We start from the raw sequence: 27,646 nt of genomic DNA on the forward strand, positions 1-27,646 counted from the left end.
CAGTAAATTACAGTACAAACAAGTCAGTTTTGTAAAAATATTATAAACATAATAAAAGGTTATTTCATAAAATGGTTTGGAAAGAGTACATATTTTTTCCCAGTTGTTATCCACCTGTTCAAATGCAACTGTTCCATTTTAGAATCTATCCTCGTGAAGGATGCACGTTTTGTTATTAGATACCTGACCCAGTTATAAACCGAAAAAAGGAAATGTGCAAAAAAAAAATGGCTACCAGTCAGCTCTTCCAGGGTTTTCCGACAATTTTTCCTACACTTCCAACAATACCTCACCCCAGAAGTTGCCGAAACCCTTGTCCATGCCTTTGTCACCTCTCGGCTGGACTACTCTAACACCCTCCTCGCTGGTCTCCCCTCCTCCACTATTCACAAAATTCAGCTCATTCGAAACTCCGCCGACCGCATTCTCTACTGCACCAAACTTACTACCCCGATTACTCCAGTCCTTGCCGAACTCCACTGGCTCCCTGTCACAAAGCGGATCAACTTCAAGATCCTCACTCTAGTGTTTAAATCCCTCCATTCCTTGGCAACTCCCTATATCCCTAACCTCCTATCTCCCCACAGCACTACCCGTGACCTTCGCTCTACTGGGTCCAGCCTCCTCCATGTTTCCCGAATCCTCCTCTTCACCATTGGCAGCCGTGCCTTCAGCCACTACACCCCAAAACTTTGGAACATCCTCCCTCAACCTCTTTGCCTTGTCCCCTCCTTCCCCATCTTCAGGTCACGCCTGAAGACCTTCCTCTTTGACCGCACCTATGGTCACCTTCCCCCTACCCCTCGCTCGTTTTGGCCATCGTTAAACGCTCTGAGACGCTGACCAGAGTGGCAGGTGCTATATAAATGCAAGTTGTTGTTGTTATTTTCAACTTGGCATGAATATCATAAAGTGACATCAGCGAAGCTTCCTGTACAAAGCACATGCAAGTGCTAGAAATGGAAGTGTATCGCATTTCCAGTACAGCACAGGTACACAGTATACCCATCTGTATGTGGACACAGTAAACCACACCATTATAATAGTCGAATTGTAGTAGTAATAGTAGAACTGCACGTTTGAAGAGCGTAAATGAACTATCCGATCCTACACCTAAAATCTATGTAGCACAAATCTGAAATTCGCTGCTGTAGCACTGCATTTCACTATCATTTTAGAATCATAACAACATTACTTTTGTAAAGCACCTTTCACGTTGGGAAGACATCCCAAGGCGCTGGACAGACACAGTTATGGACCCGAGCTGGGGGTTGGGGAGGGTGGAGAAGCAGAGAGGTCGAAAGCATGGTTGAAGAGGAGGGTCTTGAGATGGGTCTTGAAGGTGGCAAGGGAGGGGGCGAGGTGGAAGGACTGCGGGATGGAGTTCCAGATGGTGAGGGCAGAGTGGCAGAAGGCCTGCCAGTCAATAGTGGGGTGAGTGAAGCAGGGGACTTGAAGCAGGCCAGAGCCTGCCGAGGGGAGGGAGAAAACAGGATAGTAGGGGGTTAGGAGGTCACAGAGGTGGGGAGGAGCAAGACCATGGAGGGCTTTGAAGGTGAGGACCAGGATCTTGAACTGTATCCTCTGTGTGATGGGAAGCCAGTGGAGTTGGGCGAGGATGTGGGTGATAGGGTCATAGAGCCTAGTGTGGGAGAGAACATGGGCTGCAGAGTTCTGGATGATCTGCACCTATGGAGGACTGAGATCATAGAAAGTTTATAGCACCATCTATCACTGTAGGTGAAGCAATGCACTCCATATTGCTGAGATGCAAGAACAACAACAACTTGCACTTATATTGCACCCTCCACGTAGAGTAACTTCTCTGAGTGCTTAACAATAGCCTAACTCTGAGCTGGGGGGGGTGGAGGGGCGAGGTGGCCGTAAGCGCGGTCAAAGAAGAAAGTTTTCAGGTGGGGCTTGAAAGAGGGGAGAGAGCGGGCAAGGCGGAGGGATGGAGGGAGGGTGTTCCAGAGTTTTGAGGCATAATGTCCGAAGGCATGACCTCCGATGGTGAGGCGGAGGGTGCAAGGGACGAGTAGGAGGCTGGTGCCAGTCGAGCGGAAGCAGCGGGTGGTGGATTGGGGAATGAGGGGGTCGGAGAGGTAGGGAGGTGCCAGGGAGTGAAGGGATTTGAACACGAGTGTGAGGATCTTGCAGTTGATGTGTTTGGCGGTGGGGAGCCCATGGAGCCTGGCCAGAATGAATGAGATGTGGGTACAGAGTTTGGTCCAGGTCAGTACGCGAGCGACAGTGTTTTGAATGAGCTGGATCTTATGAATAGTTGAGCTGGGGAGACCGGCGAGGAGTGCGTTGGAGTAATCCAAGTGGGAGAAGACAAACACATGCACAAGGGTTTTGACTGTATTTGGAGTAATGTACTGTCAGAGGTGGGCAATGTGGCGTAGGTGGAAGAAGGTGGTCCTTCTCAGGGACCAGATGTGAGGGAGGAAGGACAGTTGAGAGTGAAGACATTGACAGGAGCCAAGGAGTATGGCTTCAGTCATGTCCACATTCAGCTGCAGGAAGCTTACACTCATCCAGGCCTTGATGTCTGCCAGACAAGCTGATAGAACATTGGCGGACCTGGAGTTGGTACTGGAGGAGGCAAAGTAAATTTGTGTGTCATCCGCTTACATGTGGAAGTTTACCCCATGTCTGCAGATGACATGGCCCAGAGAGAGCATATAGATAAGGAAAAGAAGAGGGCCAAGGATGGAGCCCTGGGGTACCCCACAGGGAGGGGCGGAGGAGACACCATTTGCTGAAAAGAAATCAGTTGGTTAAGCAGGACTCGAATCGTGCGAGTGCGGTCCCACTAAGTAGGTGAGGGAGGAGACCTGATGGAGGAGGACAGCTTGTTCGACTGTGTCGAATGCGGCAGAGAGATCCAGGAGGACAAGGAGGCATAGGGAGCCCTGGTCACAGATAGAGAGAATGTCATTTGTGACATATTTTGCAGTGCGCTGTTGCTGAAAATGACCTCTAAATTGCTTGCCATTATTACTGGAACAACAGCGATAGAAAGCTTCCAGGAGTCCTTTAGAACAGTCAGATCCATCAAGGATGCAAGACATATCATGGCTCCAAACATGGGGAAATAATATGGCCTAACTGTTGGACTTGCCTATTAGTAATAGTCCTTTAAATCTTTCTGTGTTACCAGCAGCCAGCAGGGTCAAATTCGGGAGCATTTTTTTCTCATGACATCAGTCTCTGACTGCGCCCAATTCTTATGTCATATAATAACTTAAGAATATGAAAAATGTGTTCTTCATAACGGTCATCAACAAGACAATTTGAAGTTGCAGTATTTACTTTTCCATCAGTGCCAACGAAAGAATGGAATGTTAAATTGATAAGCCAGCTAACATTTCAGGGATACAATACAAATTTAGTGCTTTTTATAGTGCTTTTCTCATTGGGAGGACATCCCAAGATGCTTAAACCTGTTGAATATTTTTTTCCCCCCAAGGGACAGACCTACCAAATAACAAATACCAAGTAACACAAGAGCAACAAAGTCACATTGCAATGTGATTCTGTTCCACTAATTCAATAAAAATATCCCAGTCAATTATTTTTTGAAGTCAACTGTAGTTGTAAACGAAAGCTACAAGTGAGCCATTTTTGTAGAAATCATTTCGTGCTGTTAATTTAAACTTTCCATTCTTGGAGATTTTGAGAAGGTTTGTTATTTTATAGTGAATTTTGTCTGTCACATGGGTAAAGACACACCAGAGCTTAAACAGTAGATAATTTTGGTTATTACAATACACAGAATAGAAGCAGATTACCAAGACGTGTAACTCTTGGGCTGAACAATTGCAGTCATGCTTTGATTTGAAATAGACTTTCATGAGAAAAGATCAAGCACCTATTGTGCACATGCAATACTCACATTATTTTTATACATAAAGAGAACTGCAATGAAAACAACTTAATTTTTTTTGTAGCGGGTCGGTGGGGGTGCAACATTTCAATAATTTGAAAGAAGGTGATACAGTGCTAACTAATCTTTCAACACAAATATATTTTGCACACAATGACAGAACACAAAAATAGCCTTTTAACTCAATAAATTCATGTCCTGGTAGCTTTTCTCTTGAGAAACTATCCCCCTAACTGGACAAGTGAAATATATTTTTGTCAAAATAACATTGAATTTAGTACCTTGGTTGAGAAAAGAAAATTATTTGATATAGAATGAAAGCAAGATTAAGGAACTTGACTTGATATTTTTGGTTGTGAAGTGCTCAACTACCTAAGCTATCAGTTAGGCCAGCTACCCAAGGTCCCTGGGTTATATTAATTTTTTAAAGAAGAAACTGCATTGGAAGCCTGTTACTTATTACATGGTCATTTAGGTGCATAAAATTCCAGATAGTGCTATAGCGGGGCACAATCATTATTCAGTGCTACCCTCTTCACCGCACATGCGAAAGACAAAATAATTGGGCGGCATTTATATGGAACAATTGCATAATTTTGACCCATGCAAACAAAAAGGAAGGAATCATTTTTTTTTAAAAAAGAGTAAACTACATAAAATCATAGATTGACAAATATTTGTAACTTATGCTCATTTCACTGGATTCAATACTTGGATTTGATATTTAATTTTGAGTCCAATTATGCTGAAATGTTTTAAGAGCACTTCAGAATTTAGCTATTTTTAAGTCAGAGGCTGTTGTTAAATAGATTAATGTGACGGCTTGTCTGGATGCAGGAACTTCCACAAACAGCAATGAAATAAATAATGTTTTTTTTCAAAAGAAAAATTTGGAGAAAGAGCAAATATTGCCCAGGAAACCCTGTTTTTTCAAAACAGTGTCATGGAACCTTTAACATATCAACTAAACGACAATAGAGCACCCATCGTGCAGGGTAACATCTTAGAGCACTTTTCTTGTTGGATACCAAGCAAGGATTGAGGGGAGGGGGAAATAAGCATGTTCAGAGAGGTAGGATGGAGTGGTAGATAAAGATTTCCATAGGTTTAGGGAGCATAGGAACTGAAGACTCAGCCATCAACGGTTTCCCGGAGAGGATGGGGGAATGCACAACTAGCCTGAGTTAGTGAGTAGAGGGATCAGGCAAAGGAATAGTGTCGGAGGAGATCAGAGAGATAACAGGGTGCCGGAGAGTGGATGGTTTTGCAGATGATGGTAAGGACTTTAAAATCAATCCACTGGGAGCCAGGGAGCCAGAGGAGCCTGGTGAGGTTTGGAGTGATGGGGTGCAGGCAAGGATTCAAGTGTTGGAAGTTATGGTTGTGCTGCAGCTTGTGAATGGTGAAGCTAGGGACACCAGTGAGAAGTGAATTGACAAATTCAAGCAGGATATGACAAAAGCATGTTTGAGTGTTTCAGTGATGTTGGATGTGAGGGAGGAGATGATGCGGTGGAGGTGAAGGAACATGGCCCTTGAAAGTGACTTCATAAAGCACCAGAACATGCAGATGAGACAGTGTGGGGGGAAAGGGGAAGGCCGTCCCTGCCACTTTTCTCCTCCCAATTCTTTTTTCCATCTGCTCAGTGCGATTCTATAGGAAAATAGGCAACTGTGCAGAGAACCATAGAACCAAGCCTCAGAATGTCAGGAAATTCAACTTTGCAATTTTCTGGTCTGTATGGCCTGGTCCTTTACTCACGAGGCCATCAGCAATTCTGAATTTCAGTTTAGTGTGTCATGAGGCCTCGAAGAATGCAGCACTGCTAGAACCTGAGGCGTAAGCCAATAAACTGTGGGCGACAAAATGTTTCACTCAAAATCATTTTGCCGCAAACAAATACTTATTCAGATGCAAGAAAGCCATGTGACAGAAAACTATTAATGATAAAACTGTAAACAGTGCAATATGAAGCAAATCTTAAGATTCAATAACATCCTATCAAATATCCAGTTATTTATAATTACAGACTTGTGCTAGTGTACTTACTGCCCCACTTCCTGCAGCACGGGTGCTGGGCACAGTAGGTAATTATCCGTCACATGGCTTGGTCTCTCATCTGGAAAATGAGTCGTTGCATGAGTTCCTTATACTGAATTGTTTAACAAATTGGAGAATAAACTTATTTTTAAAGGTATTAGATTTCAGCTTTTTATAAAAAAAGGCATTAAATTTTTGAAAGAAGAATGGCACAGATTAACATTTATTGCACATATACCCCAGAACATTAACCCCTACAATTTGAAGTCCAACAAAATCCATCTGGGTGTGTGGGACAGAAAGAAATTTGAAGATTTCACATACCCACAAAATTATCTGTATTTTATGTAGTTCCGCAGATAAAAAGGTAAAGACAAAAAACGCTATTCTTCATAAATTATAGTATTAGAATGCTAGTGTCCTGTACACTATAGTAAATATTGATTTTTCATTAAGTCTGGCATAATAATACATCAAAAATTATTCAAAGAATTGTTTTCACAATGCGTGCAATATACAGAGCTCGCTGAATGCAAATCACCTTATTCTGTGCATGCTGAAATCAGAATATATGTTTGAAATGTCTTGTACTTTTGAACCTCTATTGCTATGACTTGGTGTATCCCAGGCTGGAAAACTGCTTCAATGATTTTACCAAACTCCTCTAGAGGAAGTTCTGTATCTTTTTCTCCAAACAGTCCTGAACAAGATTGGACCCTCACCTGTTGAGCTTCTTGGTCAACATGTTAAAACACTGTAAAGTTAGTGACTGTATATTTTGTTGGCAAACGCAACAGCCAATTTTGCACACAGGAATATCCCACAAACAACCATGAAGTGAATGACCATTTTATCTGGAGGATTCTTGGCACTTCTCTTTTCACATTGTGCTATGGGATTTTTAACATCCACCTAAACTGACAAGTGGGATCTTACTCTAACATTTCTGAAATCGGTGCCTCCAGCAATGCGATGTTTCACCAGTACTGCATTGGGATGTCAGCTTGGACTGACTCAGAGGCAGAACCAATTGAGCCAAGTATAAGATTTCTAGCAATTTTTTTTAATAAATATTTTTATTGTTCTTCCCATCTGCATTGTTGTTCAAATTGTTGTCCATCACCCTATCATAAGTAGTCAGGCTTTCAGTGTATCCGGCCTCACCCTTTGAAACTTCATCCTGGATACCTTTTGATTTGCCCCTTCCCTCAAAGGTCAGCCTTAAGACTTCTTCTTTGGACCACAATTTCAGCCATCTTTCCCCACACCCAGGGCCCCGATGCTCAGACTGTTCAGTACACTGGGACGTCCTCTCAAAATGAAAGGCACGATATAAATCTAAATTTGTATTGGATTGCTGAGCACAAATTGGCTGTAGCATTCAACAATAAATACATAGTAATTTCTGTGAAGCGCTTCAACATGTTTCAATATTGGATGTTTGTAAAGATTATTATTATTATCATCATACAATTAAACCAAGCATAGATTAGCTGCCATACTTACTGATAGTTTTTGAAGCATTTATGTGGTAGCTGCATAGGATTTGAGCCTGGCTGTGGCCTAACTTGAAGCCGTTTCCCCTGAGCATGATTTCAAATTGTTCTGTAAGTACATGCATATCAATTTAGAATGCAACTGGGTTTGAATTTACTGCATCAAAGAGCATAACAGCACATTTCAGCTGATACTGTGGAAAAACAAAGCCCCTGTATTCAAATTCAAAGTGAAAAGCATCTCCATACTGAAAAGCCCTTTATAAATATTAGACATTTGTAACATTACAATATTACTTAATATTAATATTACAAATACCACTTTTCTGGCTACAACAGGTTGTAAGTTATGGTGGTCTGTTCATTAATATCCCCACATGATAAAGTCTAGATCCATTTAACATGCCCTGCAGAGAATAAAATCGCTTCATCTGAAAAATAAAACAGATAAAAGCAAGTATCCTTACAGAAACATAGACCAGCAAGTGCACCATTAGGTAATAACATCAGTGATATGAAAAACAGTGTTGTAGATACTGTAGTCTACTGCCAGCCAGATCTTTACATATTCTGATGTGTTTTCTTACTTCATACAGTATCATACAATGTATCTTACAGAATACAGTATCTTACAGAATGTAAGGTCAAGTATTTTATAACTTAACATTTTTATAACATCTTGCAACACGATTCTTATTTTGTGCATTTAAATGTAATTTAATATTGTTACAGCACAGTCAGTAATCAGGAAACAGACTCAAAGGCCAGCCATCTAAGGTGGACATAAACTGAATTTCAAGTAGAATGACATGTGAAACAGGCCCAAAGGCAGATTCAGCTGAAAATAACTTGTAATCATCTGAGGCTGACAAAGAAAGGAATATTGCTATTGAACTGTTTACAAATAAACAAGGCAAATAGGTTGCTGCGCTATATTGACAAATTAGTTAAACTAAGATCACAGAAATTACACAGTTCTAGTCACAATATGAGGGGGGGGCCGAGAGATAGCGTGGAGAAGAGCAACAAGGATGATCCCCACTGTTAAAAGAATGAGCAAAGATTAAACAAGCTAGAGATAACCAGTCTTGAAAAGAAATGGCACAAAACCAGCTTCACGGTTTACTTGTGAACTCATGTGGCTCAAGCATCTTCAAACCTACCGCCTCTCCCTCACATAAGCCAAAACTGTATTCTATTTGCAGGTCATCCCTGAGGCCACAATTAAACCCAAGCTTCTGTTTTCATAACTCATTACACCTTTGCTAGCTCCCTCAAGCACCCTCGATCTTCACCTCAAATGACAAATGAGAAGTGGGCTTCTTCATCTCAAAGATAGACAAAAAACATCAGCTTGGCTACCTCCTCTTCCTCTGCATAGCTTCAGGCTCCATCCCACTGCCCCTTAAAAGTACCAGTCATCATTCTCCCTTCTCAAAAATACACTTGACTTTATAACTTTGCAAACAATTGCAAACTTGCTCTTCACTTCTAAAATCTTGGAATACATGTTACTAAACAACTTTGATTACACCTCTCCCTCCAGTCACCGCTCCCTCCAGTCCAGTTTTCACCCTGCTCATAGAACAGAGATGGAGCTCGTCAAATATATAAAATATGTTGTCTCTCAGTGTGACCAGGGTTCCCTCTTATAAGCACGGTATCTTTGAATGAATTAAGAACATTAACTACAGATTTCATATTGCTAAAGGTTCTGGACAACATGAATTTCTTTCTGATGGAGATACAGAGGATATCTTGTAAGTTTAAGGTGTGTATTCTGGAGGGATGAGATCAGATGAGCTGAACCATCTTCAACCAAACCAAACTTGCGATCTTGTAATATGTAGTGAGGATTCAATATAAAAATATCCTGTAAGAGTGCTACCATGATAGCTTGTTAGCTAGTTATGGTCAGGCTACAGATTGCATTTCTGCAATTCAGCACTGGATATTCTCTTTATACTACACATAAGGCAACAGATTAAAACAAGCAACATGTGAATTCTGAGCGTATAGTTAGGAAGAGAAGGGGGCCAAGGATGGATCCTTGGGGTACCTCGCAGGTGACCAGCTGGAAGCGAGAAGAAAAGCCATTTGCAAAAACGTAGTGCTGGTGGTTTGTAAGGTAGGACTCGAACCAAGCGAATGGGGTCCCACTGAGGTAGATGAAGGAGGAAAGGCAGTAGAGGAGGAGGGTGTAATCGACTGTGTCGAATGGGGCAGAGAGATCCAGGAGGACAAGGTGGCAGAGGGAGCCCTGGTCACAGATAGAGGATATCGTTTGCGACTTTCACGAGTTAGCTGTACTGTGGGCAGGGCGGAAACCGGACTGAAGAGGATTGAGTAGGGATTGGAGGAAGAGGTGTGCGCAAAGTTGGTTGGCAACAACATGTTCCAGACCTTTGGCAAGGAAGGGCAGGTTTGAGACAGGGCAGTAGTGGCTGAGGTTGGAGAGATTGAGGGTGGGTTTTTTTTAAGAAGGGGGTTGATAACCACAATTTTGAGGGGGAGTGGGACTGACCCTGAGGGGAGAGACTGGTTAATAGTGTCCACCAGCAGTGGACAGAAGAGGGGGAGCTGGGTGATCAGCAGTTAGGTAGGGAGAGGGACGAGGCAGCAGGTGGTGGATTTCTTTGTGGTGATGGTGGATGAGAGGCAGAAAGTAGATGGGGGCAAATGAATGTAGGATGGGGGCCATGGTAGGAGCTGAGGGCACGGTGGGAGACAGAAAGGGGTGGTGGTAGGTAATACGGGGCAGAGGGATGAAGCTGCCAGGTGGATGTTGTCATTTTAGCAATAAGGACGTCCATGACCTCTTCACACTTGGTGTTAGATGTGATGATTGAGGGTGCTTGAGGAGACGCACAGAGAAAGTGGAGAATAGGATTTTGGAGTTCTTGTTGGCTTCCATGTAAAAGATGTAAATATTCTTTTACATCAAACCAAACATATCAACAAGTTAAACAAGTTCAACCAACAAACTTATTTCAAAAGATCAATTTTAATCTCTTCGCAGTACAGTGTTTAAACATGTTTACTTACCTCCAGCACATACGCTAGAAGGCTCCACTGTCAAAATTTCAGTGCAGGATTTCTTTAAAATCTAATATAAATATTAGGAAAAAATGAATTTAGTGAATATGAAGGCAATGGTTATACACTTTAAACTAGTCAAGGCACATGCTTCAGCACTGAGGATTATAAATAATGATCTAAATACAAACACTACTGCTCATGAGGGGGAGAAGGAAGAGTAACTCTTTCATGAGTTCTGGGAGAAGGGGGGGTGGGGGATGAAACAATTTTTTTCATTTTATTTACATCAATTGGCTCTCGCTAAGATAAAGCTCCCTCTGATCAGACCAAACATTTTAAAAATACTGAACTAAACTTGCTATCTCTCTTTTACCCAATAGCCACTTCTAGAGTTCTAGACAGATTGTTATTAGCACAACCATATTCAAAAACAAGAAGTTAAAATATTTTTGAGATAAACAGTTTATATTTGTGATATTTCACAACGCATTTGCATTATTAAATATTTCCTATTGCAGGCATGCATTGACATCTTAACAAGGTTCAGTGTAGCCAAAACCACAGCTTCCTGCAATTGCCATTCCACTGCCATGTTCAGATATTAACTGTCATACTCCCTCTGATATGCCATTATTGAGGCATACATAAAGGGAGTGTGGGGAAAACCTTATCTCATCAGTTTCCTGATCTACGGCATTAAAATGCTGATTACATTTTAAACGTTTTACCCTGAGTTCTAAACTGGAAATTTGCTTGAATTTCTGTGCTAAAGTTGCACCAAAATGGTGAGAAGTCCCTAGATAAGCCATCTATTTTTGAGCCTAAAGCACATTTCTACACCACAGATCAGAAAACAGACTAAATTGTTTCCATTTGTGCTTTTTTAAATTGTTGCCCCAATAATGGCAAACCAGCCATTATTAAGTAAGATGTCAGCAGAGTGTCAGCCTTGGAAGAAACAATCATCTGCATCTGATTGATGGTTAACACAAGCAAGAGTTAAGGGACTCATCCTTTCCCAACCTTATGATAGTTACCACAAGCATCTCATTACGAAACATCACACGTTTCAATTGAATTGGCAAAAATTGTCTGATTAAATATTGATGAGTTTGTATTACATGTATCATTTTATGGACACAGATATTTTCCTGTTGCTAACTTGATAGTAATCCTTGCATTTAATATCACACCTTTCACATGTCTCAAGTGCTACATTTACTGTGATGTCTAATGAAGGTGTATTTTGTAAGCAATTTTAACTGAGGAATACAATATCAAAAAGTAGCAGGAAAGAAGCGAGAATTATCAAGAGCAAGCATCATTCAGGATTACACGAATATAAATAAGAGTGTCTTTTTTCATTCAGCTCACTCCACAATCATTGTCATAATTTTGTACTGTATTTTATACAGATCATGAATAAATAAATGGTTAATGCAACAAGATTGCAGAGAAGTGTTAAATAAAGAATTGTAATCTCTTATTCAAGGGTGTGGAACTTATTGCCAAGAGCTGTGATTGGAAAGTAGAATGTATTTATAAGGACACAGTGCATGAGGGAGAAGGGAATAGAAGCATATGGGAAAGGGGATGAGGAGCTCACATGGAATGTAAATACTGGCACAGTCTGGTGCAGAATGGTGTTGTAACTTTCCAAGTAGTCCCTTTGAAACTGGCCTTAAAAAGATGTATTCAAATTTTCAAAACAAATATGATTAATACCACACCTAAATATGATCAATTTGGATGAATAACAAAGTGGTTACTAACCACATGTTGTTCCACATTCCACAAGACAGTTAAATTATTGTGGCAATGAATGTTGTGGAACATTCCTAGGAATTATCTGCTGTTGGCTTTATATCTTTCTCATTCTGCTGCAATGATAAAAACACTTAAATATCTTCTAAACTAAGATTCCTACAACCAAGCAGAAGCCTGTCCTCAGATCCCAAACGAGGGCCGACATAGGAAGGGAAATATGTGCTGACCCAAGCAAGTAGATTGAGTGGAGACAGCAGCAGATTGAACAAACAACTAAAGAATCAGATTAGAACTCGGCATCCTTCCAGATAGGCCAGTAAAAGACTGGGTGCAAGTAATGAAATAAACCACCAGTGTTGACCACAACTAAAATGGGTCACAAGGTGCATGGGCGACTCATGCTGTGATAAAGAATGATCAGTGTAAAGTTAAGTAACAATAGCGCAGATGCTAAGGACATTTGTGAGAGAGTAAGCGTGACTAAAAGAGTATTTTAGTGAAAGAAGGGTAAGCTACAATAGGAGAGCGATGGAGATGCAGTAAGAAGGCTGTGACAAAAAGGAGATTGTCCGTCAACATTGATTCTAGCGCTCACTAATTCCACCATTCTCTCCCAGAGTAGGTAAAAGAGCTCCACCACACTCTGAGCTATAAGTCGCTGTTATATGTAACTTATTGATGTAACATTAAAATTGTCGCTTTGGCTTTATTCAATACAAACCATTTGATTAGTGTTCTTGAGAAACCTGCCCTTGAGTCTATGTGTTACAATGTGAGAACGTTTTACACTGCAGTGATCTTCAGGGTTTTTTCTAAATTCTGTTTTGTGTTTTATTGAAAGAGCTAACTCAAGCTGGAACACAGTGAGACATATCGGAGATATCTTTCTAATCTCTAGGGAACGGGAAGGGAAATCACATTCAAATTTATTACTGCCCTGTCCTCACCCAACCTTCAACAACTATAGTGCTCTTATCGTCTTTTCAGTTAAGACCAACTCATGGCATCAACAAGAGGTCAAATGTAGGACATTCAAAATTGCTGTGACTCAGCTTCACACTGGTTTCACAATTCCCAAGCACTGAGAACCTCTTCCATCAATACCCTTGTTTGCAATAATAAACTAAATTATATATTTTTTTCTGTCAATTTTCTCCTCGCCAGAAGGCATTTCCTTCTGTTACATGGGTGCTCCTCACCCATATAGTACCTTGCCTAATTCTTTGTGTGATTCAGTGAGTGTTGGCAGACTATTCAACTGTGGGAGCATAACAGTCAAGCCAAGTATTGTCCTCCCATTCCATCCACACTTATAGCAGAAGGCTGAATAATAATCAGGAATCGTGAATTATGTGGCTGATTGTCATATCCCTAACTTAGGGACACTGAGGCCAACTGTAGAACTCCAACTGCTACCCCTGCTAGGATCACCAACTCACACCACATTCAAATCCATGGCCTTCGAGTCTCTATGACTTATTGCTGTGCCAAGGGTTGTCTTCAATGATTAAACCATAAAAGGAACTGCTAAAGCACATGAAATACATTTTCAAATGGAACTCACCAAATCAATTATTCCTTTTAAAGCATGAAATCCTCCAGTAACAGGGAAAACATAATGCGATGAATCAGCAATTTGTTCCAGCTTTTTTGAAATACAAAAATATTGTAAATGTTACAATTCAAATCCAAACTGAACTCATAAGTTTATAATTACTTTCAGTCTTTAGTAATTTGCAACATTTTAGTCAATTTGCTGTAGGTCTGTTGACAAAAAAAATCAAAATACTATTCATTAGAATATAATGTGGATGTTGTGCCACTTTTTATATTGCACACAATATTACAATAATCTTAAATGGCTATTGTAAACAATGGCATGCCATAGTTTAGAATTTAAAATATTGTCATTACAAACATATATAACTAGTAACATCATCTTAGAACTTCAGGAAGCCACAAAGATAAAGTTGCACGAAGAGTTGAGGAATTTATTCTTTATCATTACAAATTTCAGAACATCAAGCTCATTGAGATAAAGTAGTGCACTCTTAAGAGATGTTTGAGAGATTTAGTCAGTAAAGTACAGATCTGAAAACAAGCAGACAATCATGCTAGGCTAGCCAATAACTGTACTTAATATTGTGTCTTCCAGTAAAATGTTTTCAAGCAATTAACAATTATAATAGAGACCACCAAACAGAGAGAATGGGTTGAAGGCAGTGAAAGAAGAAACAAGAACAAAATTATTGGAAGACAATTTTAGAGGCGGGTGTGGGGCAGTACCAATTGTGGTACAGATGTAATGAAGAATGAGCTGCAGTCCTGAAAACAGAAGAGTGGAGACAGAGGATTTAGATCAGTTGGGATTAATTGAGGCTGGAGCCAAGGAGACAGTGGAAAGAAATCTATCCTCAAGGTCATGAAGGCATCAATGGAGGTTTTAGTAGTAAATGACTAAAAGAGAATAGGCAGTTAAAATGAAGGGGAGAAATTATCTGAACAAAACATTAAAGGCAATAATGTATTATATCCATTAATTAATAACATGGTATCCCAAAACACATTTATTTGGGTGAATACATTCATTTTTAATTATTATTCATGCTCAAAATACGATTCCATACTTCAGTTTTAATAACTAAAAATAATCCTTCCATTTGATAAAATGCCATTCACATTGGGAGCACATCTTAAAGTACTTCACAAAATGTCACTGTGTAGTTTGTAGACAAATATGGCAGCTAATTTACACAACAATGCCCCACAAACAGCAATAAAACAAATGAACTACTGCACATTGTGAAAAATTAGTTTGTAAACCTGAGGCCTTATATTTTACAGTAGTGTAATTCACTGGCCAGCCAATCTCAAATAGAAGTTAAAACTGTTATGCAAGTAATGAGCGGGATTTTATAGCACTTCAGTCCAACAAATCAGTTGGTCAGAGGACATTTTACCAACAAAATCTGGCAAGCATTCTACAACAACAAATTACATTTGTTTAGCGCCTTTCACTTCGGGAGAACATCCCAAGCTGCTGCAGTTGGGGATTTGGACCCGAGCAGGGGATGGAATCGTGAATGTTGGAGGTAGGGGTAGGAGGATGGCTGAAGGCGCAGTCGAACAGGAGGGTCTTGAGATGTGCCCTTTACATTATTTTAGGGACTTTCATTATTTGGTTTCATGTTATAGCCATGTTGTGAACATGATATACTGATGTTTACAATATGAGGAAATACTCAAAATATGTTGCATCATAAAACTACAACAAATTGAATTTATATGGCGACTTTCACTTCGAGAGGTAATTTCAAGGCACTGGACAGTCAAGGTTTTGCACCCGAGCTATGGGCTGGAGTCAAAAGGTCAAGAAGGTGGTGGTGGGAAGATGACCAAAGAGGAGAGTCTTGAAATGGGTCTTGAAGAAGGCAAGGGGGGGGGGGGGGGGGGCAAGACAGAGGGACATTATTGCAGACTTTGAGAACAAGTTCTAAATTATTAAAGTCCTTAATAGATTAACTGGGGAAAAAACCCTATAACTTTTCTCTTGTTTTGCTTGTTACATACAAAGATAGCTAATTCCAACTATCTACTAGTCTTGGTGAAAGGTTCCATAGGATCATAGAACCCTACAGTACAGAAGGAAGCCATTTAGCCCATCGGGTGCATGCCAGCTCTTTGAAAAGAACTATCCAAATCAATCCCACTCCCCCGCTCTCTCCCCAAAGCCCTGAAACTTGTCCTCGCCAAATAATTGTCTACTTCTATCTTAAAAGTTGTTATCAAATCAGCTTCCACCACCCTTTCAGGCAATGCATTCCAGATCCAAACAACTCGCTGTGTGAAAAAATTTCTCCTCACCTCCCCTATGGTTCTGTTGCCAACTATTTTAAATGTGTATCTTCTGGTTACCGACCCAACTGCCAGTGGAAACAGTTTCAGTTTCTCCTTGTTCACCCTATCAAATCCCCTCATAATTTTGAACACCTCTATTAAATCTCCCTGAAACCTTCTCTGCTCCCAAGGAATATAATCCTAGCTTCTCTAGCCTCTCCTCATAACTGAAGTCCCTTACTCTTGTAACATCCTGGTAAATCTCCTTTGCACTCTCTCCAATGCCTTGACATCCTCTCTAAAGTGTGGTACCCAGAACTGAACACAGTACTCTAGCTGAGACCTAATCAGTGTTTTATAAAGGTTCATCATAACCTTCTTACTTTTGTATTCTATAACCCTATTTATAAAGCCGAGTATCCCTTTTTTTTTAAAAAAACAGCTTTATCCACCTGTTCCTCCACCTTCCTGTCCGATGTCATCAACCTCTCCTTGTCCACCGGTTCAGTTCCCACCCCCCTAAAAACAGCTGTCATTACCCCCATCCTGAAAAAACCTTCCCTGGATCCATCCCTCCTCTCCAGCTACTGCCCCATCTCTAACCTTCCATTCCTCTCCAAGATCCTGGAACGAGTCGTCACATCCCAGCTCCGCTCCTTTCTCTCTGGCCATTCCCTCTTTGAACCTCTCCAATCCGGATTCCGCGCTGCCCACAGCATGGAAACAGTCCTGGTCAAAGTCACTAATGACATTTTGAACATCTGTGATCAGGGCTCCCTCTGCCTCCTTGTCCTCCTCAACCTCTCTGTCGCCTTCGTCACTGTCGACCACACCATCCTCATACATCGCCTCTCCGCTTTACTAAATCTTCACGGACCTGCCCTTGCCTGGTTCGATTCCTATCTCTCTCACCGTCTCCACTTCGTTGCCTCTAACGGTTTCTCCTCCAGTCCCCACACTGTCACGTCTGGCGTCCCCCAGGGCTCTGTCCTTGGCCCTCTCCTCTTTAATATCTACATGCTCCCTCCTGATGACATCATCCGCAGACATGAGGTCAACTTCCATATGTATGCAGATGACACCCAACTTTATCTTTCTGCCTCCACCCTCAACTCCAGGACCACTGCTGTCCTGACAGACTGTCGGGACGTCCTCCCGACGTGAAAGGCGCTCTATAAATGGAATCTCGTTGTTGTTTTATCCTGTTTCTCTACATTAGCCATGCCCTCTGCCTCAAGAAGATTTCTTCTTTGGTCACTAATCAGCCCCATCCTACCTTTGACTAACCTTTTATTCTTTACACACTTATAAAATACTTTAGGGGTCCCTTTTATGTTACCCGCTAATCTTTTTCATACAATCTCTTTGCCCCTCTTATTTCCTTTTTTAATTCTTCTCTGTACTTTCTATATTCTGTTTGATTATCTTCTGTATTTTGGACCTGACATTTATCATAAGCTTTCTTTTTCTGTTTTATTTTAATCCCAATTTCCTTTGTCATACAGGGAGTTTTACCTTCGTGGGAATGTATTTGTTCTGTCCTCGAACTATCTCCTCCTTGAAGGCTTCCCATTGCTCATTAGCCGTTTTACCTACTAATCTTTCTTTGCAGTCCACCTTGGCTAGATCCCTTTTCATTTCACTGAAATTAGCCCTCTTCCAGTTGAGTATCTTCACCTTTGATTGTTCCTTTTCCCTTTCAATAAATACTGTAACCCTAATGATGTTCTGATCACTGTTCTCCAGATGCTCTCCCACTAAGACCTGCTCCATGTGCCCCACTTCATTCATAAGATCTAGCACTGCTTCCTTCCTCATTGGGCTGGACACATACTGAATACATTGTAGCCAGGATTTCAGCTCCCATTCCTGCCCTTGTTTGAGCCACATCTCCATTATTGTCACTACATCATAACCCCTTGTGGCAACTTGAGCCTGCAGCTCACCAATCTTATTTGTCATGCTCCCTGCATTTACACACATGCACTCCAAGATCTACTTAGTCTGCTCTGAATTTTTCCCCCCATCTAATCCCTCCTTTTTACAGACTACTCTTTATTGCATTGTTTGTCTCTCCCAGTCCTCTATGCAACAACAACAAAATCAACAACTTGCACTTATATAGCACCCTCCATGCAGGGTAGTGCCTCAGAGTGCTTAACAGTGGCAGAGCCTGACTCCAAGCTGGGGGCGGGGGATGTGGTCGTAAGCACAGTTGAAGAGAAAGGTTTTCAGGCGGAACTTGAAAAGGGGGAGATGGGGCAAGGAGGAGGGCTTGAGGTGGAATGTTCCAGAGTTTCGGGATATAGTGGCTGAAAGCGTGACCTCTGATGATGTGGCGGAGGCCAGTGCCAGTTGTGCGGAGGTGCTGGGTGGTGGATTGGGGAGTGAGGATGTCGGAGGTAGGGAGGTGCCAGAGAGTGAAGGGATTTGAATGCAAGTGTGAGGATCTTGAAGTCGATCCGTTTGGTGATTGGGAGCTAGTGGAGCTTGGCCACAACTGGTGAGATGTGTATAACTTGTTTATCCTCTCTGATGCTACATCCTGGTTCCCTTCCCCCCTTGAAATTAACGAGTTTAGTGGGTTCTCTGCTGGTATAAAGATATCAAACTAATCATTTCAAACTTACCTTGCTCTTCTTCCCAAAGGCTGTTTGATCACTCGCTGGAGCTTTGCTATCAACCAGAGACTACAAGTTAATCAATGATTCATTCTGAAGTCTTACCTGTTCAGTTTCAAAGTCTTTGACTCCAACACAAAAGATTTTTGCTCCGAGATTTCTGGCTTTTGTAGCCTGTAATAAAATTCTAAATAAGTTAACTCAATTCCTTTTTTTAAAAAAAACTTTGGGACTTTCATGTCTCTCTCTTTTTCACAGTGACTCAGTCTCTAACCATACAATGCGTTTATCTTTGCTCTGCCAGTTCAGTTACACTGAGCAAGTAAATTGCATTCCGCAGAACTTCACACATCGACCTAACTGTTTTTTTTTGATGAGAAACGCACCAAGTTCACTTTAGCATCCAAGCCCAATATGGATAAGGGAAAGTGTGGATAATCAGAGTGCATAGTGTTCTACTGTAATGGAAAACTAGTCCCAAACTTTTTTTTGGTCAGCCGAGTATCTGATACGTGTGGAACCCCATCACCATGCTTAAAAGTTTCCAAGCCAAACCGAGAATTCCATGCATCCCACCTACACATGGAAATTCCAGAGATAGATTGTTGGAATGGAAGGAGCACCCTCTCCCTGGAAGGACGCATCCTGCTTATCCAATTCCTGAAAATATTAGGCACAGGTTGGCAAGAACCAAGGCTTGGGAACCCCAGAGTGTATGTTGGGGTACTTCTGGAGTCTAATCGGCTAAATTTCCATTCATATCACTGAGTGGCAAGCTTTTCTGTTTGTCCAGGCTTGCAGGGTTAACAGCAGCTGAGCCAGATGACTCCCTGCCCCCAGTGACTGGTCTTCCCTTCCAGGTCCTGCTGATGAGCCAGGCTGGCAGTGCTATCATCAGCAGTGCCCTGGAATATTGTGGACCCGCCTGGCTCAGGAACCGGACTACCCAGACTACCACAGAGGGCTGGCTCTTTTCCAACATTCAGTTGCCAAACATGTCATCTTGGAACCAGATCATCTCCAAAAAGACCCCAGTTACCTCCCACCAAAGAGGATAGTCAACAATTGGTCGTTCAACATCTGACAAGCACGGGTGTGAGCCTCACTAGGTGAATGGTAGGTACAGGGAACTCCCTGCGAGCTTCCTGGTGGGCAACGCATCTAAGCATGAAATGCGTGAAAGCATTGCCACTCTCTTCCTATCCACAATTCGGCCACGTGACCCTTCCCACTGAGCAATGGTTCCACCAGTTGGAGGTGCAGAGTTTAAGCAGCAGCTGTTTGCCTCTCTGGAAGCCCATCAAGGTGGAGTCCAAACGCTGGATGTATGAATGTGTATAGGCCAGGGCCCTCCCTCCCTGCAGCCACTTCCTGGGTTTACCAAAAATCTACCTCACTGCTTGATCCTGGACTTTGCAAATGGACTGGAAGAAACACCTCTGCTGCATCCCCATGAGCTTGGAATCATAAAAGAGGATTGTCTGTACACAGGTCTTGTAAGCCACATGTTTGACCTGCTTTAGGACCTTACTGACCTTGAAGAGGGATGAGCATGACTATAATGCGCTTTGCCCCTACTTAGCAAGCTCCATCCAGACAGTGTCCAGACTGAAGTTGGTGTTTAACTCTAAAAAAACTTGAATGATGTGACAACAATGTGGAAGTATTGTACTTACTGCTTTCAAAGCGTAGGGCAGCAGCATTTCAACTAACTTGCCATCAGTGAGAACAATAATGACACTTGCAGTCTTCAAACCATTTTCCTGATTGATTTGTTCAGAGGCCTAAGAAATAGAATAATTGAATCTCATTCTTTATCAGGAGGACATCTCAAAGCACTTCACAAAGCTTAACGTGAGCAGTGTTGGGAAGTGGTGCTGCGCCCTATGTTGGCAAGAGAGCTGATCACGATGTTCTGACCAACACTAACAAGATTATAAGAGAGGTTCAGATAAAGAAGGCCCTTTAACCCATGAGATTCCATCCTTCCAAAACACCCACCCAACTATCTTCCTATAACACCAGGATACAATTTATATAGCACCTTTCATGACGGAGGGGGACATTTCAAGGCACTTTACGCTGATAGCTGAGCACCTGAGCTGGGAAGGTGGAGCTGTTTTTGAAATAAATTCAGTGACCTGTCCTCAACCATTCTCGCTGATAACCTGTTCCAGTCATTAATTACCCCCTGAAAAATTAATATTTCTTGGTGTCTTTCTTAAAATTGTCCATTATGTCTAAAAGTACTTTAAAAGATCTACTGTAAAATGCAGCAACTGCGTATTTAGGCAAAGGCAGCCAATATGCACACAGCATTATACAACAACTTGCATGTATATAGCATTCTTCACACCCAACAGTGCCTCAGAGTGCTTAGAAGTGGTGGACAAAGAGGCAAAGGGACCCCTGGTCACAGAGAGAGGACGTCATTTGTTACTTTGACATGCACTGTCTCTGTGCTTTGGACTGGGCAGAAACCGGACTGGAGGGGTTTGAGTAAGGAGTGGAGGGCAAGGTGTCAGTAAAGTTGGCTTGCAACAACGCATTCTAGGACAGTGCCCAAGAAGGGCAAGTTTGAAATGGGATGGTAGTGCGCAAGGTTGGAGGGATCAAGAGTAGTTTCTTTAAGGAGGGGAGCGATGATAGCTGTTTTGAGAAAGAGTGGGATTGAGCCTGAGGAGAGGTACTGATTTATGGCGTCTGCTAGTAGTGGGCAGAGGAGGGGGAGTTGAGCGACCAGCAGTTGGGTGGGGAGGGGGTTGAGGCAGTAGATGGTGTGTTTCATCCGGGTGATGGAAGATGAGAGGGAGGAAGGAGAGATTGGAGAAAAGGAGTGTAGATTGGGGTCTGTGGTTGGAGCCATGGGTGATGGAAAAGGAATGGGGGAGGGGTGTGGGTACATGGGTAGAAGGAAGAGGCAGCCAGGCGGATGTTATCGATCTTGGAGGTAAAGAAATCCAACATCTCTTTGCACTTGACATTAAATGTTATATACCATAAGCAGCCATGAATGATCAATTTTGTCCAGGCAATTGATGGCCAGGTCACAGGAAGAATTTCCCTTCTCCTTTTGAATAGTGCCGTGGGATCTTTAACATCCACCTGAACAGGTAGATGGGATCTTGGTTTAACATCTCATCTGAAAAATGTTATAATGCAGTACAATCCCGGGACTGCATTGGAGTGTCAGTCTAAACTCTGTGAATTCAATGTCCTGAAGTGGTGCTTGAACCCACAACCTTCTGACTCAGAGCCTACCAAAGTGAACCATGCTGACATCTACACCAGTGTTCTACTGACAATGTAATCCCTGAATAACCCCCAAACAAAATACAGTTCAATGAAGCAATTATTTGTGCTGTTAATAAATTCAACACAGTATTGTACAAGTATAATGTGTTAGCCTAAAAACAACAGCTACACTCCACCCTGCTTTATGGTCTTAACCATTAGAACAGTGAAACAACAAGCACTATGGTATTCCCAATTGGTCTAATTACATGTTAATTTGGCTGTAAAACTGAGAATTTAAAAGATGGCTATTTAATCTTCAAGAAGACCGACTGAATATTGATTAATGTAGCTGCAGGGACTCATCTTATTTCCTTGTGTGTTTAACATATTTAATACAAAATGATTAAGATAGGAAAACAATAACTTTAGTGTGCTTTAGATTTTCTTAGCGTGTACCGTATAACACATGCATGAGCCTTCAATACTGATTGAAAAGTAGATAAATTAACAGATAAACTCAGTGTGAAGTTCATTTGCAGAAGAGATTATATGAAATTAACTGATATGCAAAAGGAGGAAGAGAGCAAGTTGCATTGCAAATGGCATATACAGCAACACTAAATAAAATAAAAAGAAAACATTGGTAATCCACAGCACATTGGTTAGTATCTAAAAGAGGAAACTTATTTAACAGTAACAACTCGAACTTGTATTGTATCCTTCGTGTAGGATAATATCTCAAGAGCATTTCACAATGACAGGCTCGGATGCTGAGCAAGAGGAGATGATTACAGGTTCATTCGAAGAGGTAGGTTTTAAAAAGGAATTCAAAAGACAGATAGAGAAGGGGTGAAGCAGAGGACCAAAGTGACGGACTTACAGAGGTTAGGGCATAGGATGTGAAGGCTTGGCCAGGGGACGAGGGCACCCAGCAAACCAAAATTGCTGCTAAGTGGAGGAGTGGTTAGGAAAAGATTACAGAAATAAAAAGGCAGCTAATAGGACATGAAAGGACTTTTAGGGGAGAATAACAGCCTTTATCTTTATAATTGCGGTGCACAATTGGCAGTCACATTTCACCCACAAAATACAGTCACTATGCTTTACAGTATATCCTGTGAAGCGTTTTGAAACATGATAAGGCGCTATATCAAATGCAACAATTATTATTATTTAAATCAATCTTTAGGGAATTAGTGGGGCCTTGTGTGAAGCTCAAGTCAAATCAGTTTGAGGTATATTCTGTGAAGCGCTTTGGAACATCTCGAAGATGTGATAAGGTGTATATCAAATGCAAGGATTATTATTATTACTATATCAGGAGTCAACACCACTTACTCCGAAGGAAAACCTTCAATGAAATCAGTGCTGTATGGTATATAAGATGATTTTTTGTTTTTTTAATTGGTCAGCTGGATGCCTAACATATGCAGAGACCATTCAAGTTGCTTAAGAGTATCCAATCCAAGCTGAGAATTCCATGCATCCCACCTATACATGGAAATTCCAGAGATATTTATTGGAATGGAATACGCACTCTCCCTGGAGTGACGCATCCTGCTTACCTAACTCTAGAACTCTGGCAACAAAGAATTAATTGATAGAGCAGTGATTTGAGAAAATAACATTAGGAGTTTTTAAAAAGTGACAAGTTTTAAAGTAGAAAGTAAAGGCTCTTGAGAATATGGAATGGTTTACAATGGAGGTGATTGTAGAGCCAGGCAGGTTAGTTAAACATTGAGAAACTGGGGTACAAACATACACACAAAATAGCGTACAGTATTTCTGAATTTCTATTTTGCCACAAAATAAATAAAAATTATGATTTACCTTGTCAATCCCTAAATGCATGTTGGTGACCCCCACTGGGATTACGGCTTTAAGGTTTTTAAGACCTTCACTGATTTGGTTCCTAATTCAAAGAGCAACAAAACAGTAAACACAAAATTACCACTTTTGCTCCACCTGAATTATATTTTTATTGTAACATGAATAAACAGCCTGATTACATGCCAACAAACAGTTATTAAAAGGTTTTTGCAGGGAGACGATGAGTACTGTCTTTTCACCTCTGAAACTTGGATTCAAATTCTGCCCATACTGAGGCAATAAAAGTCTTCTCTCTCTGCCAGGAGCCCTAAGTCATTTGAGTCTTGGCAGGCTAAATGCAATTTCCAGTATGGGTGTGGGCTGACACTACAAAATTAACTATAATTTGGCACAATTTAGCACATAATTTACAATTTCACTCAAAGGCCACAGATATGTCTGCTTTGAGAAATATAAAAATTACATTGGTGTAATAGTCAACAGGGATTGAGATATATTATTCAAACATAGTAATTTTGGACACTGCTTATTGCAATGCTATACTTGACCTGGATACCAATATGGAAAATATTCAATTCCTCAGCATTAATATGCTGAAGACTGGAATCCCAAGGAATGGAATATCCCAGCACTTGGGACATTCTCCCGACGTGAAATTCGCTATACAAATGTAATTTTGCATTGTTTTATATTGACATCCCTCTCCTTGATTTACCTAACTCTAGCCAAAAATAAGTTTTAAAGATATAATAAAAGCACATTTTAAAGCAAAAATCTCTTTAAAAAAAGCCAAACCTATATTAAACATTTCACAGACTGATTGAAAGATTCAACTGAGACAAATTGTACTGAGAACTCAAAGAATTAACTGTATGCTTTGTACCTTTTTTACCTCTAATCATATTAGCCTTTCTGCATTTTTAATTATCCTCTAGATGCCTGAGCATTAGTTCATAAAAATAAACACTAATTTAGTTAATTATTCTGCTCTGCCAATTTCTCTAGTTGATTAAATAAATTGTTATTATGTTAAGTAAATTATGCTGATCAATGCCAATCTGTTGACAGGCCACAAAATGTTGTTGATGGACATCTCTGCCGCTAACCAATATTGATTTGCTAAGTAATTGGGATAATAAGATTCTAGTGAAAACTTACTATATCCATTAAGTATAGATTAATTAAATACACTTTACATATAATTAATTACATGGTCAGAGGATTTGTTTTTAAAATCAGTGCTCACATATGAAACCCCTATTAATTAAAACTGGTGGCAAAACAATGTGCTGTTTTGTCAATAATTCTATTCAGTGTATTTCCACATAAATTTCAGGCAACAACATGAAAAAATAACTCTAGGCATGTATAAAGTGAGTCAGCTGCTGTACTGGTTACATAATTGAAGGAGGCAGCTGTATTTCCAAAGATGAACTTCCTTTCAATTGTATTTGGACAACATAACAAGTCCTCATCCTCTGTATTGTATGTAACATATTTAGCATCAACAATGATTTCAGCTACTAGCCAATTAAATTATTCTACAAAATCAGATAAACCATTGTTACATTATGAATGTCTCTGAAGACTCAAATCACAAGCATCTAAATTTGTCAGTGTTGTGTGCCATTCATTTCTATGGTGATACAATATATGCGGATGACACACAAATCTACGTTGCCTCCTCCAGGTCCGCCGATGTTCAATCAGCTTGTCTGGCAGACATCAGGGCTCGGATGAATGCAAACTTCCTGCAGCTGAATGTGGACAAAACGGAAGCCATACACCTTGGCTCCCATTAATGTCTTCATTCCTGCGGATCTGAACTCCTCAACCTCCACTCACCGAACCAGTGTGCAATCTAGGCATCTGGATCAACCCTCAGCTGTCCCCCACATCTGGTCCCTGACAAGGACTGTCTTCTCCCACTTCCACCACATTGCCCGCCTCTGACTGTACCCCAAATGCAGCCGAAACCCTTGTGCATGCGTTTGTCACCTCCTGCCTGGATTACTCAAACACGCTCCTCGCCGGTCTCCCCAGCTCCACCATTCACAAGATCCAGCTCATTCAGAACTCCGCTGCCCACATACTGACCCGGACCAAACTCCATACTCATATCTCACCAGTTCTGGCCAGGCTCCACATCACCGAACGGATCGAATTCCTCACACTCATGTTCAAATCCTTTCACTCTATGGCACCTCCCTACCTCTCCAATCTCCTCACTCCCCAATCCACCACCCAGTGCCTCCGCTTGACTGGTACTGGCCTCCTGCTCATCCCTCGCACCCTCCGCTCCACCATTGGCAGTCACGATTTCAGCCACTATGCCCCGAAATTCTGGAACACTCCTTCAATCCCTCCACCTTGCCCACTCTCTCCCCTTTTTCAAGCCCCACCTAAAAGCCTTCCTCTTCGACCGTGCTCTGGCCTATACTGACCACTAAACAGCCTAGAGGCAGAGGATGTTTCACAGCGGGCACGCCTATTTGTCAAGATCTCTTACATGAGGATCTGGATTAAGCAGCAGGTGCTGAGTAAACCTGGACTTAGAGCACAAGAACATCAATTTGGTTGGCATGTCACATGCTGTCCTCCCACCATGCCGAAGGTAGATGCCCACCAGATAGCCAATGAGGAAATTCTGAGTCTTGGGGCAATGAGCTTCTGAACATACATTCGTACATCCAGCGCCTGGAATCCACCTTGATTGGCTTACAAAGAGGTAAGCAAGCTGCTGCTGCTGCTCAAGCTCCACATCTCCAACTGATGAAACCATCGCTCAATGGTAAGTGATATGGGTCCGAGCTGCGGAGAGTATGATGGTAGCAATGCTCTCACGCATTTCATGTTTCTAGGAAGCTACTTGCCTAATGAGGGCACAATCTCAGATGTCAAATGATGAACTTGTGATTGGCCTCATGGAGGGGCGGGGGGAATGGTAAATGGGTACTACTTGGAGCTGGCTCCAAAGTGACATGTTTGGCAATGGAATGTCAGAATCAAGCCCACCCTCTGTGGGGTCTAGTTCCTGAGCCAGGCGGGTCAACAGTACTCCAGGACACTGATGATGACAGCCCAGGCAGCCTGGCTCATCAGCAGGACCTGGAAGGGCAGACCAGTCACTGGGGGCAGGGACTCTTCCCACTTAGCTCCTGTTAACTCTGCAAAGCCCTAACAGATAGGGTGGTCCTAACTAGACGAGCAGCAGGAAAGCTCCTCAGGCATTGACCTCAATGGCAAGCTATGTGGTTTTAGCTGGTTAGACCCTAGCAGTACCCTAACGCACACCATAGGGTCCCAAAGTCTTACCTCTTGCCAATCTGCATCTAATACCTCCTGGAATTAGGAAAGCAGGATGTGTCCCTCCAGGGAGAGAGTGCGCATTCGATTCCAATAAATATCTCTGGAATTTCCAGGTATAGGTAGGATCATGGAACTCTTGTTTGGTTTGGATACTCTTAAGCATGGTGATAGGTTTCCACACATGTGAGACATCCATCCAACAGTATAGCTTACAGGACTGCCTTTATTAAAGGTTTTCCTTTGAAGTAAGTATTGTTGCCTCCTGATGTTGTACATCCCATCCATGAGAAGTGAGCCACTGCCTTAGCAATGGCTAAGACTGGTGGTTACCAATCGAATGGCAGATAAACAGCTGCCATTCGATTGGTGGCCACCAGACTTTCTGCCTGGCAATGGGCTGAACAAGCAGCCTTTTCCAGTAGGCCAGAAACATGGTTTTGGGACTTTCTTTCCCGAGAACTAGGAAAAGTTAATGAGTAAGAAAAAAAACCCAACGATACCAGAAACCTCAACAAGCTTGAAACATGCTCTCTCAACTGTTCTCAAATAGTCCAGAAGCTAAGTGCAACATAAAAATA

The 27,646-nt window shown here is 41.6% G+C and overlaps 1 protein-coding gene across 1 annotated transcript in view; it reads right to left on the reverse strand.

Moving 5' to 3' along the window:
- Positions 1-27,646, reverse strand: part of antxr2a (ANTXR cell adhesion molecule 2a) — a 112,995-nt gene that overhangs the window by 81,855 nt on the left and 3,494 nt on the right. The window contains exons 4-10 of the mRNA XM_042340101.1: positions 23,760-23,841; positions 20,369-20,476; positions 18,798-18,866; positions 13,799-13,879; positions 10,474-10,534; positions 7,439-7,537; positions 5,942-6,011 (exon numbers count right to left, since the gene is read on the reverse strand). Coding sequence (XP_042196035.1) covers positions 5,942-6,011; positions 7,439-7,537; positions 10,474-10,534; positions 13,799-13,879; positions 18,798-18,866; positions 20,369-20,476; positions 23,760-23,841 — 570 coding nt within the window. The remainder of the gene's footprint in view (positions 1-5,941; positions 6,012-7,438; positions 7,538-10,473; positions 10,535-13,798; positions 13,880-18,797; positions 18,867-20,368; positions 20,477-23,759; positions 23,842-27,646) is intronic.

The sequence above is a fragment of the Callorhinchus milii genome, unplaced genomic scaffold (genome assembly GCF_018977255.1).
Source record: "Callorhinchus milii isolate IMCB2004 unplaced genomic scaffold, IMCB_Cmil_1.0 Scaffold1, whole genome shotgun sequence".
NCBI classification, from domain to species: Eukaryota; Metazoa; Chordata; class Chondrichthyes; order Chimaeriformes; family Callorhinchidae; genus Callorhinchus; species Callorhinchus milii.